Source organism: Pagrus major, chromosome 4, assembly GCF_040436345.1.
Source record: "Pagrus major chromosome 4, Pma_NU_1.0".
Taxonomy (NCBI): Eukaryota; Metazoa; Chordata; class Actinopteri; order Spariformes; family Sparidae; genus Pagrus; species Pagrus major.
The window spans coordinates 12108813-12122765 of record NC_133218.1 but is presented as its reverse complement, the minus strand read 5'-3'; the positions used below and the strand labels follow the sequence as shown (position 1 = coordinate 12122765).

The window sequence follows — 13953 nt, the reverse complement described above, 5'->3', positions numbered from 1 at the left end:
CGAAACGAGGTTGTTGAGAGCAGGCAGAATGGATCAGAAGTTGTGTCATTAAACTAAAACATTTGCTAAAAGATGCTAAAATGCACCGTGGAGTGGAGGGGAAGTGCTGACTGGAGTGATATTTCTCTGTGACACCTATCACATTAGATATGGTTATTTGGCATATTGTCGATAAAAAAACAAATAAATAAAATAAAAAAATGACTATAGCAGTTTAATGTTATTAATTACCTAGTATTTTTTCTGTACAAGTTCTAATGTATTTCATGGAAACAGTCTTTGTTTCTTAAAAACTCTAGAACAGTATGGCTGCTGGTCATGCATCACAGTATTAGCCCAGTCCCTGTGGCGTCTCTTTCTGTTTCAGTCGACTCACTCTCTTATGTTTTTCTTTCTAAGCAGTGCTCTCTCAATGAGAGCAACAAGCGCTTATAAACACGTTTAAATGCAAGTGCCTGAACCCATAAACACTGACCCATACACAAATAGAAAAGTCACCATAGTGAGTCTCCTGCAGCCGACCCAAATAACTACAATTAATGTCATTATTTCATTTTTATGATGTCAGCGGGGTGCATGCCAGTGCCTTCTGGCATTTACATATGAGAATATAAACGTGAAATTAAATGTAAATCAACTTGGAGGGGAGCTATTCCCCGGGATGCAGTGAGGGATTCAATTCACACACTCAGAGAGAGAGGACTGCAGGTCAGGAGGCCAAGACATCAACCCACACATCTACCCGAGAGCATGTATGAATACACACATTCCTATGCCAATGCAGCACACGCCCATATGCACATCCAGTCAAGCGTATATTTTTATTTCACACATCAAGCCAGTCATTATTGCACCTCACATACATACTGTACACAGAGCATACAATAAATATGTAAAGCAATCTATGTCCGGTATTCCTGTGTAACTGGACTGTAACCAAGGCATTCATATCTATAATGGTGTTACAGTGTGTGCATGTGTGTGCTCCGGTACTTGTAATTGGCGTTTGAATGTTCGTCTTCCTGATTATGTGTGAATTTAAGTGTAAAGATTCAAACTATTTCTGTAGGGTTAGCTGGATGTGATGCTGGATCATTTATGTCAGAAAAGCATGATGTCACTGATCTCTGTGGGTAGAATGATTTAAGAATGTTGCTCTGCTTGTGACCACACCCAGTGTAACTGCACAACACCGCAGTGCTGTATTGCTTTTAAGATATGAAATGTTTAGCCTTTTGGACTGCTACAAAAGGAGGAATTTGAGCCTTTCATCCATTCAGCAACCATCATGGCTACATGTTGAGGCCACAGCTGAAGTGCCTTAAGCTGCGCATTCTCTCATGTCACTAAATTTCTGGCTAAGACGAGGACAGCGCCTACACACTTGCTCCATGCCACAGAAGTTTAATAAAGCCAGCGGCTCAATCTCACATGGATCTTCATCGTGTCACATTGTTTGAAAATGTTTAAAACCACATCCATATTAAAACACCATGCAATAGGCTGACAAGCTCTACAGTATGATGGCAGCTGTGATAAATCCGAACTGTCAAGAGTGATAAACATCCAAAACAATTAGATAATCAGAAAAGTACAGAGAATCAAGCTAGAGTTGGGGACTGTTCACATTTTAACCAATACTGGTACCTGGAATTCAGTACCAGTACCCAATGGTACCTTTTTTTGGTACTTCCCTCACTCTGCAATAAAAAAAATGTCATTACAGTTTAAAAAAAATGTTTTTTAATTCTTTGAATAAGCTATTCAAAGACCTGGAAGCCGATGGAGAAACTGTTTTTACGCAACCTGCACTAAACTACCTAACTAATGAAGAACAGCAGATAGAAACTATTAATCACTGCCAAAAGAAACCATTATAACAAGCAGTAATGGTCAACAAGACTTTGTAGCAGCGTCTACTCTGCCTGATACAAAGAAGAAGGAACACTGGCATTGTCTGTTATGTTATTGTTGCAGTGCTTGCATACTGCAATATTTCCCTGTAAATAATATGCAATTAATGTACTATTGGTTACATACCAAGAGTTTCGGACATGCTAAAAAAACCTCACATGTTGTTTTAGCATACTGCAGACCATGTTCTAACAAATGTTAGAATTACTGTATGTGTATTTTTGCGCCAGCAGATTTGGTCACATTTTCAGAAGACCCATGATGAATTCACATTTGAAGCAAACTTCATGAATGTTTTTGTAACAAAGTAGTTTGTGTTCCACTCATTCCACCGCAGAAACATGAGAGTTGTAGAAATCATTGGAACTCAAGACTGCCATGCTACATTGTACATGTTCTTTACAAGTGGATGTAAACTTAAGACCTAGACTGAAAATCCCAGTCTGACTGTACAGAGATTAATTGAGGTTTCTTATCTCATATCACCTTTGTCACATTGTCTTTATTATTTTAATTCCTTTGTCATATAATACAGTGTGATGAGACATAAATAATCCACTGGTCCTGAATTGTCATGAGTTGTAGCGTGACGTCTGTTTTGCACAACATGATTGGTTGATGCCTTCATTTGTGGTGCCAAAGCTCAGAAAAATCAACCGGAAAAAAAGGATGCCGCTTTTTCGGCACATAATATCCACTTTCTGTTTGAAAGTGCTCATGACAAAAACAACAGTTTTGAAAAAAAAAAAAATATTGATGTGCAAATTAATCACACAAAAAAACCCCAAATGCCTTTAGCCTTGTTTTTATTGGGGATATTCACAGAATTGGGCATTTGTTTTTGAAATAATGGGCTGTCAGACAAATAGGTTTGTGGTGACAATTGTGACATTTTTCTTACTATTTGGATGTTGACATATAGATATGAATCTACTATTTGTTTTTGTACTAAATCCTACATTTTCCCATCAGTCCTTCCCTACAGTCAGTATGTGTTTGATTGTACTGCTAGCTTTGTGACCCAGGCCTATCCCAATATCACATGTTTGGTTTTGTGGTGACAATATAACCTGAGTGTCAAAGTGTCCAGTATTCGTAACTCGAGCAATCAGCTTGTCAGTCATAGCACTGTCCCGTGAGTAGGCATGAGTTTGGATTAAAAATGACCCCTAGGTTAACATTACAGGTAAGATGTGTGTGAGCGTGGGACTTGTCCTTGTGCCTGCAGATATTTCTGTACCACAGTAACTGCATATCTTTATCTGTCTCTATGCGATTTAATTTGTCTGTACAAAGAATGTTTTTGTATCTGGTCTTGTTGCAGGTAGCTGCTGTCCTTGAAGCCAAACCCTTGAAAGAAATGTTTAAATGGCATCAATAAGTCCCAATTATTGCAGCAAATGCAAAAAGCTAAAGCATGTGAACTGAATGACAACGCTGGAAAATAACCAAAAACAAAATTCAATCAAACTCTTATTGATAACTGGGTGCACCTGTGAATACCCTCTAAACTTTTTCATATCCTTCAAACAACATCTATCTGTGGTGCTTTTTACCCATTTTCTCTCTTCTCTTTAACACTCACCCACAAAGCTTTATAACACTCTGTAGTTCATCAAAAGCTTTTTTTTATGGTATAAATGATCTATATATTTATAGCATTGAAAGATGTGTCCTCTCTTCTCTCCCTCTCTGTTTGTTCACAGCACAAAGACCCCTAAGCAGGCTGTATTTGCAGGCAGCATGCAGCTGCTGGCTGGCATCAAGCTGTGCACAGGCAGAGTTCTCACCAACCATCCCCATTATGAAGATAAAGACCTGCGGGAGAGGACCAGACAGGTACTGTAGGCTGCAATATACTGTCGAACATACACAAGGGTGTGGATACTACCAGAGGGGCTGCAAAATAACACAAAAAGAATAAATTGAGAAATGTCTACTTAAGTAAATAGATGGTAATTACAATGTCAGCTATGCAAGTGAGTCATGTGGATTTGAATGCTAGTTAGAATCATGCAGGGTTGGGAGTCATCACTGTGTGTTCAGACAGAATGGGAGGCCAACTTTAGAGGTGCACGATTGCATACAAACTCAATGAAGAACCAGTTTAACGCAAATTGGCCCAAGTCGACAGGAACTGATGCGGACATTTGGTTTACAAATTTCCTTGATAAATGTTCAGAGATGACAGGAATAAGAAGAGAATGGAAGAAAATAACCAAGAGCACTGTCTCTGGTGAGTTCTGAGTATAGTGAACTGAACATGATTACACACATATACACAAGCACAATAACAGTCCCACGTACATGGTTGGTGTTTCTGTTGCTGGCTAGCTTTCAGCTTTAGCTCTGTAAAGTTAGTGTATTGGCTGTTAGAGGCAAACATAGATGGCCCAGCGTTCAAAGTCGGGCAAATGACACAAGAAAAGTCACTTACTTTTCCAAGACATCCTCATACATAAAACACTGAATAGGTCGCTTGTTAGCGTGTCCCAAAATGACATACACTAGGGCTGTCAAAATTGCTCCAAAATGACGTTCGAATATTCCCTCTAAAAAAAAACACATAGGTTCGAACCATTCGAATATCTAGATTTGCGCATTATGTTAATAACAGGAGGACAAACTAATACAACGAGACATAACTATTTGTATAGGTATTTTTATTTTAGTTTTAACATGTCTTTGAAAACATACCTACACATTACAAAATAAGTAAATGAACTAATGGCCTATACCGTGAAACTTTTAAGACCGTAGACCTCTCTCTCTCTCGCTCGCCCCCCTCCCTCTCTATGCGCAAGCTCCCCTCATGTTGCTAGTGGTGGAATGGTAAGCTAACTGTAGCTTACATAGCTTGCATACAACTTTATCTCGAGGCTCCGCATTTTTGCCGTCTACTGACCAAAATCCAAAGTATTTCCAAACGGGGCTTTTTAGGTTGCTTGGAGTCCAAACCGCTATCTCTGCTGCTGAGTTGGGCTCTGAACTTTCTGCCGATTTGTTTTTATCTCTGCCATCTGCATCTGCCACGGTTTTTGTCGCATGTCACTTTCAGCAGTGAGTGACGCTGTGCAAGTGACCTGTCCCTGACCCGTCATGCAGTGCGCCCACTCGCAAAGCAGCCGCTGATGTATTTTTTTTCCACAGTCGAATATTAATTTTCACAATCGAATCTACGTTTTTTTTAAATATTCAAATATATATTCGAATTTAGAATATTCGTTGACAGCCCTAACATACACTACTCAAAATTAGTTAGAGATATTCCAATATTTCAGTGTTTCACCTGATTGTTTATTCTGTGAGATATCTGAATTTTTATTTTGTTTTGTGAATATTTTTGGTCCCCAAAAATAAAGCAACACATTTCATTTGACTTTTATTGCATATCCATGCACATGCATATATGCACTCATATCCCAGTATCCCTAACTAATTTTGAGTCTTGTATATCACCATTCCAAACACAATGTGGCTGTTGCAGCATAACAGTTTGCAGCTCGCAGTTTGGTTAGGTTTTGGCAACCTGCCACAACCTGTGACACAAACCTGCAATCCGGCAGGTATTTTTCTGAAGAGGAAAGGCTTTTTCTGTCAATATGGAATATTTTAGGTGGAGTTGTGTAGCCAATAACTCTAAAATTAGTAACCAGAAAGAAGTGTTTGTTAAATGACCACCCTTTGTTGTAAAATTGTACGTCATGTCCTAAGACTGCAGTGTTTTTCCAAGTTTGAATGGTCAGACAGTAAGCCATTGTTCAACTCTAATTCCAGTGCCCTGTCCGTATTTGTGCGTGTCAGAATAGCTTAAAATGTGGGGGGAACCATATCTGTGTACAGAATTTGGAAAAGCCAGAGCAGATAATACATGAACAACACCCAAAAAACTTAAAGACAAAACTTGCTAACAAAGTCCACTGGTGACCAGATGCACCCATTACATTGGTGAAAAGTCTTTCGTGAGTGTTGATGCTCTCTATGTTGACTTTACATTGATTCAGTTTTGGTGGTGTGGATGTAAACGGCCTTGGTGCTGCACCTGAAACCCTGAACTGTCACCGCTTAATTAATGTTATGAGGCTCAGCTATGTTTTTATCAACTGTAAGGATGTGGCCAGTTTGGAAGCTAATTAAGGAAGCTAATTAATATGAATAATCACTGGCAAATTATGATTGACATAGCAGAATACCAGCTTTTGTGGTGTAATGTCGGTGAGGAAATTTCAAACACTGTTAGCTGTGTCACAGTTACCTACAGTAGCTAGCAATAGCTCATAATGACCATTGAGCTAAATGTGACCTTCGTCTTATTTGCCAACTGAAGTTCTTGGACTGAACACTGGACATGCGGTGGGTAGGTATTAACAGCATGCAGCTAAGTCTGGTATTTGATTCCTACACATTCAGCTAACATTATATAGCAGCCAAAAAGCTTACTGTCAGCAGCTGTTCGGCTTCTAGACTGTAGTCGCACAGGTGAGATGTTTGCCAGGGCTAACTGCCTTAATTTTTTCAGCAAGTGGGGAAATAACAGATGAATTCTATTCATCTGTTATTAAATGTTTCCATTGGCTAATAAACGCGTGAACAGTTTTTTCCATTACACCGCTTTTTACAAGGAAAGACGCTCACTATGTGTAGGCCGCTGTATTAAGTTACTGCTGAATATTTCTTACTGCTGCAGCTTCACATTAAAAGCACTGAACTGGTGAAACACCAGTAGACTTTATTTCGAAGTAGGCTACTCACAGGAAATGACAGTGGATCGATTTTAAATAAGTCGGGGAGTAGTTTTATACTCTAGTTTTATACATGGGAGTAATTAGAACAAGGAGCAGCCACAGCTGTTAGATGAAGCGACAGGCTGCTCACCTCGAGCTTCTCAGCAAGGTAGCCAACTGCTTTTCCCTCATTAACTTCTTTTTGGTCAACTCTCCTTACTCCTGTCACAGGAGAGGTAAAATGTGCTGCTGCTACTCTGCTGCAGATGCTGCATGGAGCAGACACCTTCAGTTTATAATGGTTGCTTCCATGATCTAAGTATTGATTTAAACATTCAGCTCATTATGTTCTGCGGTGTATAATTTGACATGCTAAAATGCTTGTGTATTTCTACTGGATCTTGTGTAAGGTTTCCTTTTGGGTCATCTACAATGTATGATTTAATTATTTTTCTCTATTTTGTTTGTTAGTTAATTAGCGAATAGTTTGTTCTTATTTGAATCAAGTGTTTTGTTTGTTTTTTGTTTAGAAGGCCTATCAGATTGGTTCTGGTGGTAAGCTGCTTTTTGTGCTTATTATCTGAAGGGTTCTTGGAATGTAATTGGTCCTGATCTCTTAATCTTCCACTCAAGTGTCTCTTATTCATGTCACAGCTTCGACCATTTGCCATAAATTTCAAGCTGATGTTTTTGGGGTGTAGTTAAATAGAAGGAAGCATGTCCATTTCTGGTAGAGATGGTCAATAAAAGTCTTTATTAGAGAACCATCTGGGAGGATGATTTGGTGTTATATCCGTTGCTTGAGTAATACTCAGAGGAGCACGGTCTGAAATTACGATATTGTGGATTGTTGAGTCAGTGCCAGTTAAAAATGCCAGTTTTAACTGGTGTTTTGCAGACTGGCATCTTAAGGTATACAGTAGTATTACGACACAGGGCTGACAGAGGCTAGCTGGTTAGCATGCTAACTTCAGAAGACGGCATAATACATGGACATCTTTGATATAACGTCAAACCTTATGTTTTATCAGTCTTTTGATATTTGTTGTTAATTTTTGCATGTTTATACTGAAAGAAATCATACATATAGCTTCTGAAGTCTAATTCATTTTCCTTTTTCACTGTGACTTCGAGGGCCCCGTTTTAATCGCACAAGAGCAACAAATGCAAAGCCGTAGGTCTTGGATTCACAGACTTTTTGTGCATCCCCAAACACACCTGCTGTTTTGGTTCATGTACATGCACTAACACAACAGCAAAAGGGCTGGCTAAAGTGGAATACTGATCCGAGGGTGTGGTGATGATAATAAGCTCGCTGTCAGTCACATCACTGGTCTCATGCTCTGAAGTGAACGTTTCTTTAGAAATATTTTTTTTGTGTTTGGTTGGTGAAGAGCAGAATGATGTGAACAGAACACCAAGAATAACACATGAAACGCCTCTTATACTCAGAGGAAAGGCAGAATATGCAGTTATAATCAGCCCTGTGTGTGTAGAGGTGTGTGTGGTTACTTTGTAGCAGTCTGGTGTTATTTGCACATGATTTGATAAAGGTAATCACAGTGGACAGCTGTGTGTAATGGCACTGCACTCTGGTGCTGCGCTTCTCAAACCTGAAGCTGCAGTTTTGTGAACATGTGTGTCCTGGTGCCTTCAGAGCATTATGAGCTGAAGGTGAAGCTTTTCATATAGTATAAAGCAGCTGTGGACAACAGATACCCGTATGAATCTATAAATACAGACTGATTCATCAGTGTCCGTGCTTCATTATAGGCCAAATTAAATGCAACTACTAGTAATTAATTCAAATGGTTTATTAGCATTTTAAGTATTTTTAAGCATTAGCTTGTCCGTCATTGCTGCTCAGTTTGCCCTTGGTAATAAAATCACAGGATTTGCCGCCGAGGGATGTCTTTTTTCAGTGCAAAGTCTCATTATCTGACCTGAGCCACTAACCCAAAATGTAGTTATTTGACAACCTGAGAATTAGATTTTTTCATCCACAATTTGGTTTTCATAACAGCAGGTGAGCTGTGAGGAAAGCTTGTAGTCAGTGACGCAGCCTATCAAAACAATCAAAACCAACATGGCCCTGAATGACGTCGTAACAACCAGGTGCACTCATAAGCTTTTATGAAACAATGGCATAAGTAAGCCTACATTTGATAGGAGATGGTTGCATCACCATTAGTGCATTTACAGGAGGGATGTAATACCATAGGACATCTCTCTTTGTGTTTGTAGAGCATGTGCCGGTAGACAGGAGGGAAAGAGAAGAGAAATAGGTCGCCAAATATACTTTGGCAGCTGTTAGTATATCTGGGTAAGTAAAGTCTATGTGTGCGAAATAATTTCCATTTTTTTCACGTGTAATGTTTCTCTGTTGTCATGTTGGTTATTATCGTTGCTTTCAGTTCACTTGTCTACATTTTCTAACTACTTACCTTGAGTTTGAGTGCAGGTACTTCAGAGCACAAAGTATTGTAGATATTTAGTTCATTCAGTTTTTAAAGGTGTGTGAATTCCTCCTTATTCTCGAGACTGAAACAGTTGTGATATTCAGTAACTAATACATTTTAAAGAGGTTTTAAATAAGTGAAATGCTTTTTATCCTTGCCTTTACAAAACCAAAAGCCCAAGAGCAAATGTATAAGGAATGGATTAAAGTGTGTTTATCCTCTCTAGAGTGAAAGTTTTTCACAAAGCTTTCCACTTGATCCACTCCATTTGTTTGTTGTTTTGACAAAAGTGTGTGCTAATGAGTAAATGTAAAAAATGGCATGGAAGATAAACAGTGTTAGAGTACATACATCCACAGGAAGTAGATGTATGTACTCCAACGCTAAGTTATTCTGACTGCTTTGGCTGATATTTAACCTGAAAGTATATGTTTACGCTCAGCACAAAGGCAGTGTGGAGATCGCTGTTAATTAGCTGTGGCAGAGTGTAACTTTACCCAGTGGTGCAGGTATACGGCATATAACTACATATTTTTCTATCAGCATTGCTATACCCACTTCTAAATCCCCTCTGATGCGCATCTTTGTTACATTGTTTGAGGTAACTATAGGTAACTGCATACTTGTGGACTGTCACTAATGCTAATGTAGCTCCTCAGGGATTTAAGCTGTTATTTTTTTTAAAGTTTACAATCTAACCCGTGACAACACATTAGTTAAGGTTGTAAGGACTGTGGCTGTTGGTAGCTGTTGTTGATTTTGTTCAAATCCGCCAAATTGTAATTTTATGGGTTATTGTTCTTCAGCACCGAACACCGCTATACTCACTATCGTGGACAGATTTTCTAAAGCTGTACATTTTGTCCACCTGCCTAAACTCCCGTCTGCTTTAGAGACTGCTAACCTGCTAGTCCTGCATGCCTTCAAGCTTTGCCAGGCAATCGGTGCATCAGTCAGCCTCTCCTCAGGCTATCACCCTCAGACCAACGGGCAGGTGGAGCAGGCGAACCAAGAGTTGGAGTCCTGGTAGAGCCCTCCTTTCATGTTTCGCTTCTTAAGCCTGGGTCTTCCAGCCCGATGAGCCCTCCAGCACCTCTCCCTTGTGCTTCCTGTTCCTCTGGCTCACCTGAGGTCCCTCACGCTGCCACCAGACAACCCAGCCTGCCTGCCCGCCCTCCTCGTCCACTTCTTCCTCTAAGAACTCTGTCCTGAAATAAATCCCTTTAAACCTGATTGCCAGACTCTGGTCTCTGCATTTTGGGTCTGGATAAAAACCCCACCGTAACAGGAACTTAGCTTAGCTTAATTAGCTAGCTAGCTACAACTGTTACCAGATTTTATCTGCTGGTCTTTTCAGCTGGCAAAATCAATGATGACTATTATTATATTATATTGTCTCAATACACTGTGCCAGTGTAGTAAACTGCTGCCAAAAAGACAGCCATCATGCTTTGATAATCCACAAATTCCATATATTAAAATTGTGTAATGAAACAATGTTTGTAATTATGGTTTGTGTTATAGAGCTGACAACTGGCCAGCAGTATCCATTGATTTGGCTATGTGACCATGGTGGATTGGGTGGAGAGTGTGGTAGGGATTTGTTGTTTGACTCACTGGAGTGGTGTTTCCTGACCGACACCTGACTGCTCTGACTGCTGAGGTTGCCATGATATCCACTCTCTCTTATTTTCTGCTCGACCCTCTCCTTTCTGCTCCTGTCTCTATACTCATGGTGTCAGTGAAACCCTGAAACTACAAATTTTCACTCATGTTGAAACATTTTTTTAACTCAGGCAGATCTATTCTGTCTCCTCCTAAATCTGAGGTGCCCAGAGCAAACAAAATTCATGTTTTTTTCTATTCTCATATTTCTAATGACTTTGTTGCAACCACGCTGCCTCTAAATATCTCTTTTGATTAAAAACAGTGCGACTGAACGGGATCATTCGCCCTTTTTATGCCTCCGGTTGCAGCCGTGGCTGGAGGGATGTTTTCTGGTTTTCTGTCCGTCCAACCCATTCTCATGAGTGCAACTTCTCAGGGATGCCTAGAGGATATTTTTTCTAATTTGGCACATTTGGTTTGTGGACAGCATTTCATCTTAAATCTGTTATTTATATTCTTCACTTTAGTAAAACAAGCTGACTTATTAATTCTTCAGTGTCTATAATTCATATTTTGCGACAAAATCTTTTAGAACTGAAAAGTCAGACCTAAAATGAGTGAACTTTGTCACCTGTATCTAATATCAAACCCAATGACCTGACTGTACATTTACACTCACAGAAAGAACAAATCAAAGCTCCTTTGCCATAGTAACAACAAGTGTTCAAGGATGTAATAACATTTCTGTTATAACTTACATTATCACAAATGTGTTCAAACCCAGAAGAATCTGTAATTTGTTCAAGGTAACGGTGCATTTCATTTAGTCACCTGTTGCTATAACTTCTGTGAGAGAGTCAGAGACTGAGGAGGGAAGTCAGCGAACAAGGCTAAGGGTCTTATTTAAACAATCTATAATCCTTGGTTTAAATGGTACAAATGCATGTAGCGCATGTCCAAGTTTTGCTAGTTAGAGAGCGGATACTCTGATTATAAACAAAAGGGGCTGTATTTAGACTCTGAATTAGTCATGGGTGTGTTCTACATGTATTATAAATTAAACCAATCAAGTTGTCATCTCCCATTCCCTTTAAGATTCGGGTGCAACAGGACATGGCACTTTGCCATTAAACAGCAGCGCTCGTCGTCTCATGTACGTGGTCCTCTGCCGCTGGACCCTCTGCTGTCTCACAGTCATCTGCCACATCAACAAGTCTGTTTGACTGCATATGAGGAAATACACTGATATTAACAGAAGAGGAGGATGAGTGCCACTGTGTGTGTAATAGTGATGAGCAGATCTCAGTCTGTGGATCAGGTGGGGCAGGTCATTAAAATGATCATTCTGATTAAAAGCGGGTAGGATGCAGGTGTGTGAAATACGTCTTTAACGAAGAAAATATTAATGATGTTACCTGCAGCAATCCTCGAGCACCAGAAACCATACACGTATCTGCGCATTTGCGCACAAGTGACAGCAGATAAACTTAATTGATTATTTCAAATTTGGTTAGTATTTAATGTTAATGAATGGTCTGTGTTCTTCTACACATCAAAAGGTCACACACTGTCCAAATTCATACAGTAAAATAGATTGGCATGAAGCAGCTGTCCTCATAAATCCTGAGATCCTTTCTACAAATATTTATTTCAGAAGCTTAACGTTTAATTCTGTTTCCTCTGGAGAGTTTCCTCTTCAGCTTTTAGTTTTGCTGATTAAATGTGCCACAATATTTGTTACAGTGACATTACTGCATTCATGAAAAATTTAGAATTACTGAAAACAGCCTCTCTAATCATAAAATCACAGTGTTCGTGCATCGTGAACCCGCTTGTGTAGGCACATCTTACTTTCTGAATAATCCCTCCTTCAAACAGCAGTAAACAGACTGCGCCTCTGACTTTAGACCAGCTTTTTGTTTTTTGTTCATGCACAGGAAGCATAGGTACATTTGCTATTTATACAACGTTGGCGCTGGTTTTGAAAATGACAACTGTGTCAGTCTGAAACTAGCAACAACACTTGCACTGTGTGGAGCTTAGCGACGGGCGTAAGATGGAGCCCTAAATGAACATTTCTGCCTGAGTCACGTCGATGGATTTTTCATCCATAATGGTAGTTCCATTACAATGAAGACCAAAACCCCCATGATCTCATTGTATTTCTGTCTTCTGTTTTGATTGAGAGACCCTGAAATGCAGAAATTGGATACTGTACATTTGTGTACTAACACATCATTTGATCCTTATTTTCCTATATGCCATTTTATTGTACAACTTTGAGATATTATTTTGATGCAGGGATCAAATTCTGAATTTTCTGCCTTTTTCCAGAACTTGCTGTTGCTCTAATGACAGAAATCTGTATCATGCATCTGCAGCTGAAGCCATGCTGCCTCGCTCATCCATCTCTCTCAGCTCTGTGCTAATGTCCTGCGTGAGGGACCAGGAAATTGTCTGTAGATGGGGGCCAGTGACCTCCAGCGATTGTGTGAATGAATACAGGATCCGGAGATGCACTGAGTACAATATGAATCCATTAAGTTGCACTGAATAGTAACACAAGAAAACTAGAGCCTGAAAAAGCTGAAGCTCTAGTAAAGGAGAGCTGAATGGTGGTGCTCACACTTAAGTGCATCTAAGTAATGTGTGTGAGAAATGCTTTAGAAGAGCAATGCTTATTGTTTTCTGTTAATGATGGATGCAAGAGGTTTTCACTGACATTAATGGAGAAAAGCACTTTCAAACCTACTGAGTAAATTTAATATTTCCATTTGATTCTGTTTATTTTACAAATGGAATGATTTGTTACAGTAAATGGCATAAAATGTTTCTAAACCCAAATTTTCTTTCTTTTTGTGTGTTCTTTTTGCATCATGTCTTCATTGAAGTTATCCTCCCTTCACTGTTCATTGTTATTACATGTTCAGCCAGAAGACTTATACTTAATACTAATAACTGTGTTACTCTGATATCGCTTTTCTAAAATTCCAAAATTTCTAAGACATGGAAATGGAACAAAATGATAACAAATAACAATCAAACTCTAAAATGGATACTAAGAATTTGAAAGACAGAAGTAAACATCCGAAACACTGATTACAAAAAACTGAATCTGGTTCAAACATGCTGTCAACACAATCACAAAGGACTGATGGAAAAAAACATTGTGGCAACTTAGCTTTACTATTACTCGTTTATTTCTGCTTCTGCATTCGGTGTGTGTCTGAGCAGAAAGTAATGTGTGG

The 13953-nt window shown here is 39.3% G+C and overlaps 1 protein-coding gene across 3 annotated transcripts in view; it reads left to right on the top strand.

Moving 5' to 3' along the window:
- The window catches only part of dpy19l3 (dpy-19 like C-mannosyltransferase 3), a 78268-nt gene that overhangs the window by 57695 nt on the left and 6620 nt on the right, over positions 1-13953 (top strand). For all 3 annotated transcript variants that reach the window (XM_073465043.1, XM_073465045.1, XM_073465044.1), the window contains exon 17: positions 3621-3753. In XM_073465043.1, coding sequence (XP_073321144.1) covers positions 3621-3753 — 133 coding nt within the window. The remainder of the gene's footprint in view (positions 1-3620; positions 3754-13953) is intronic.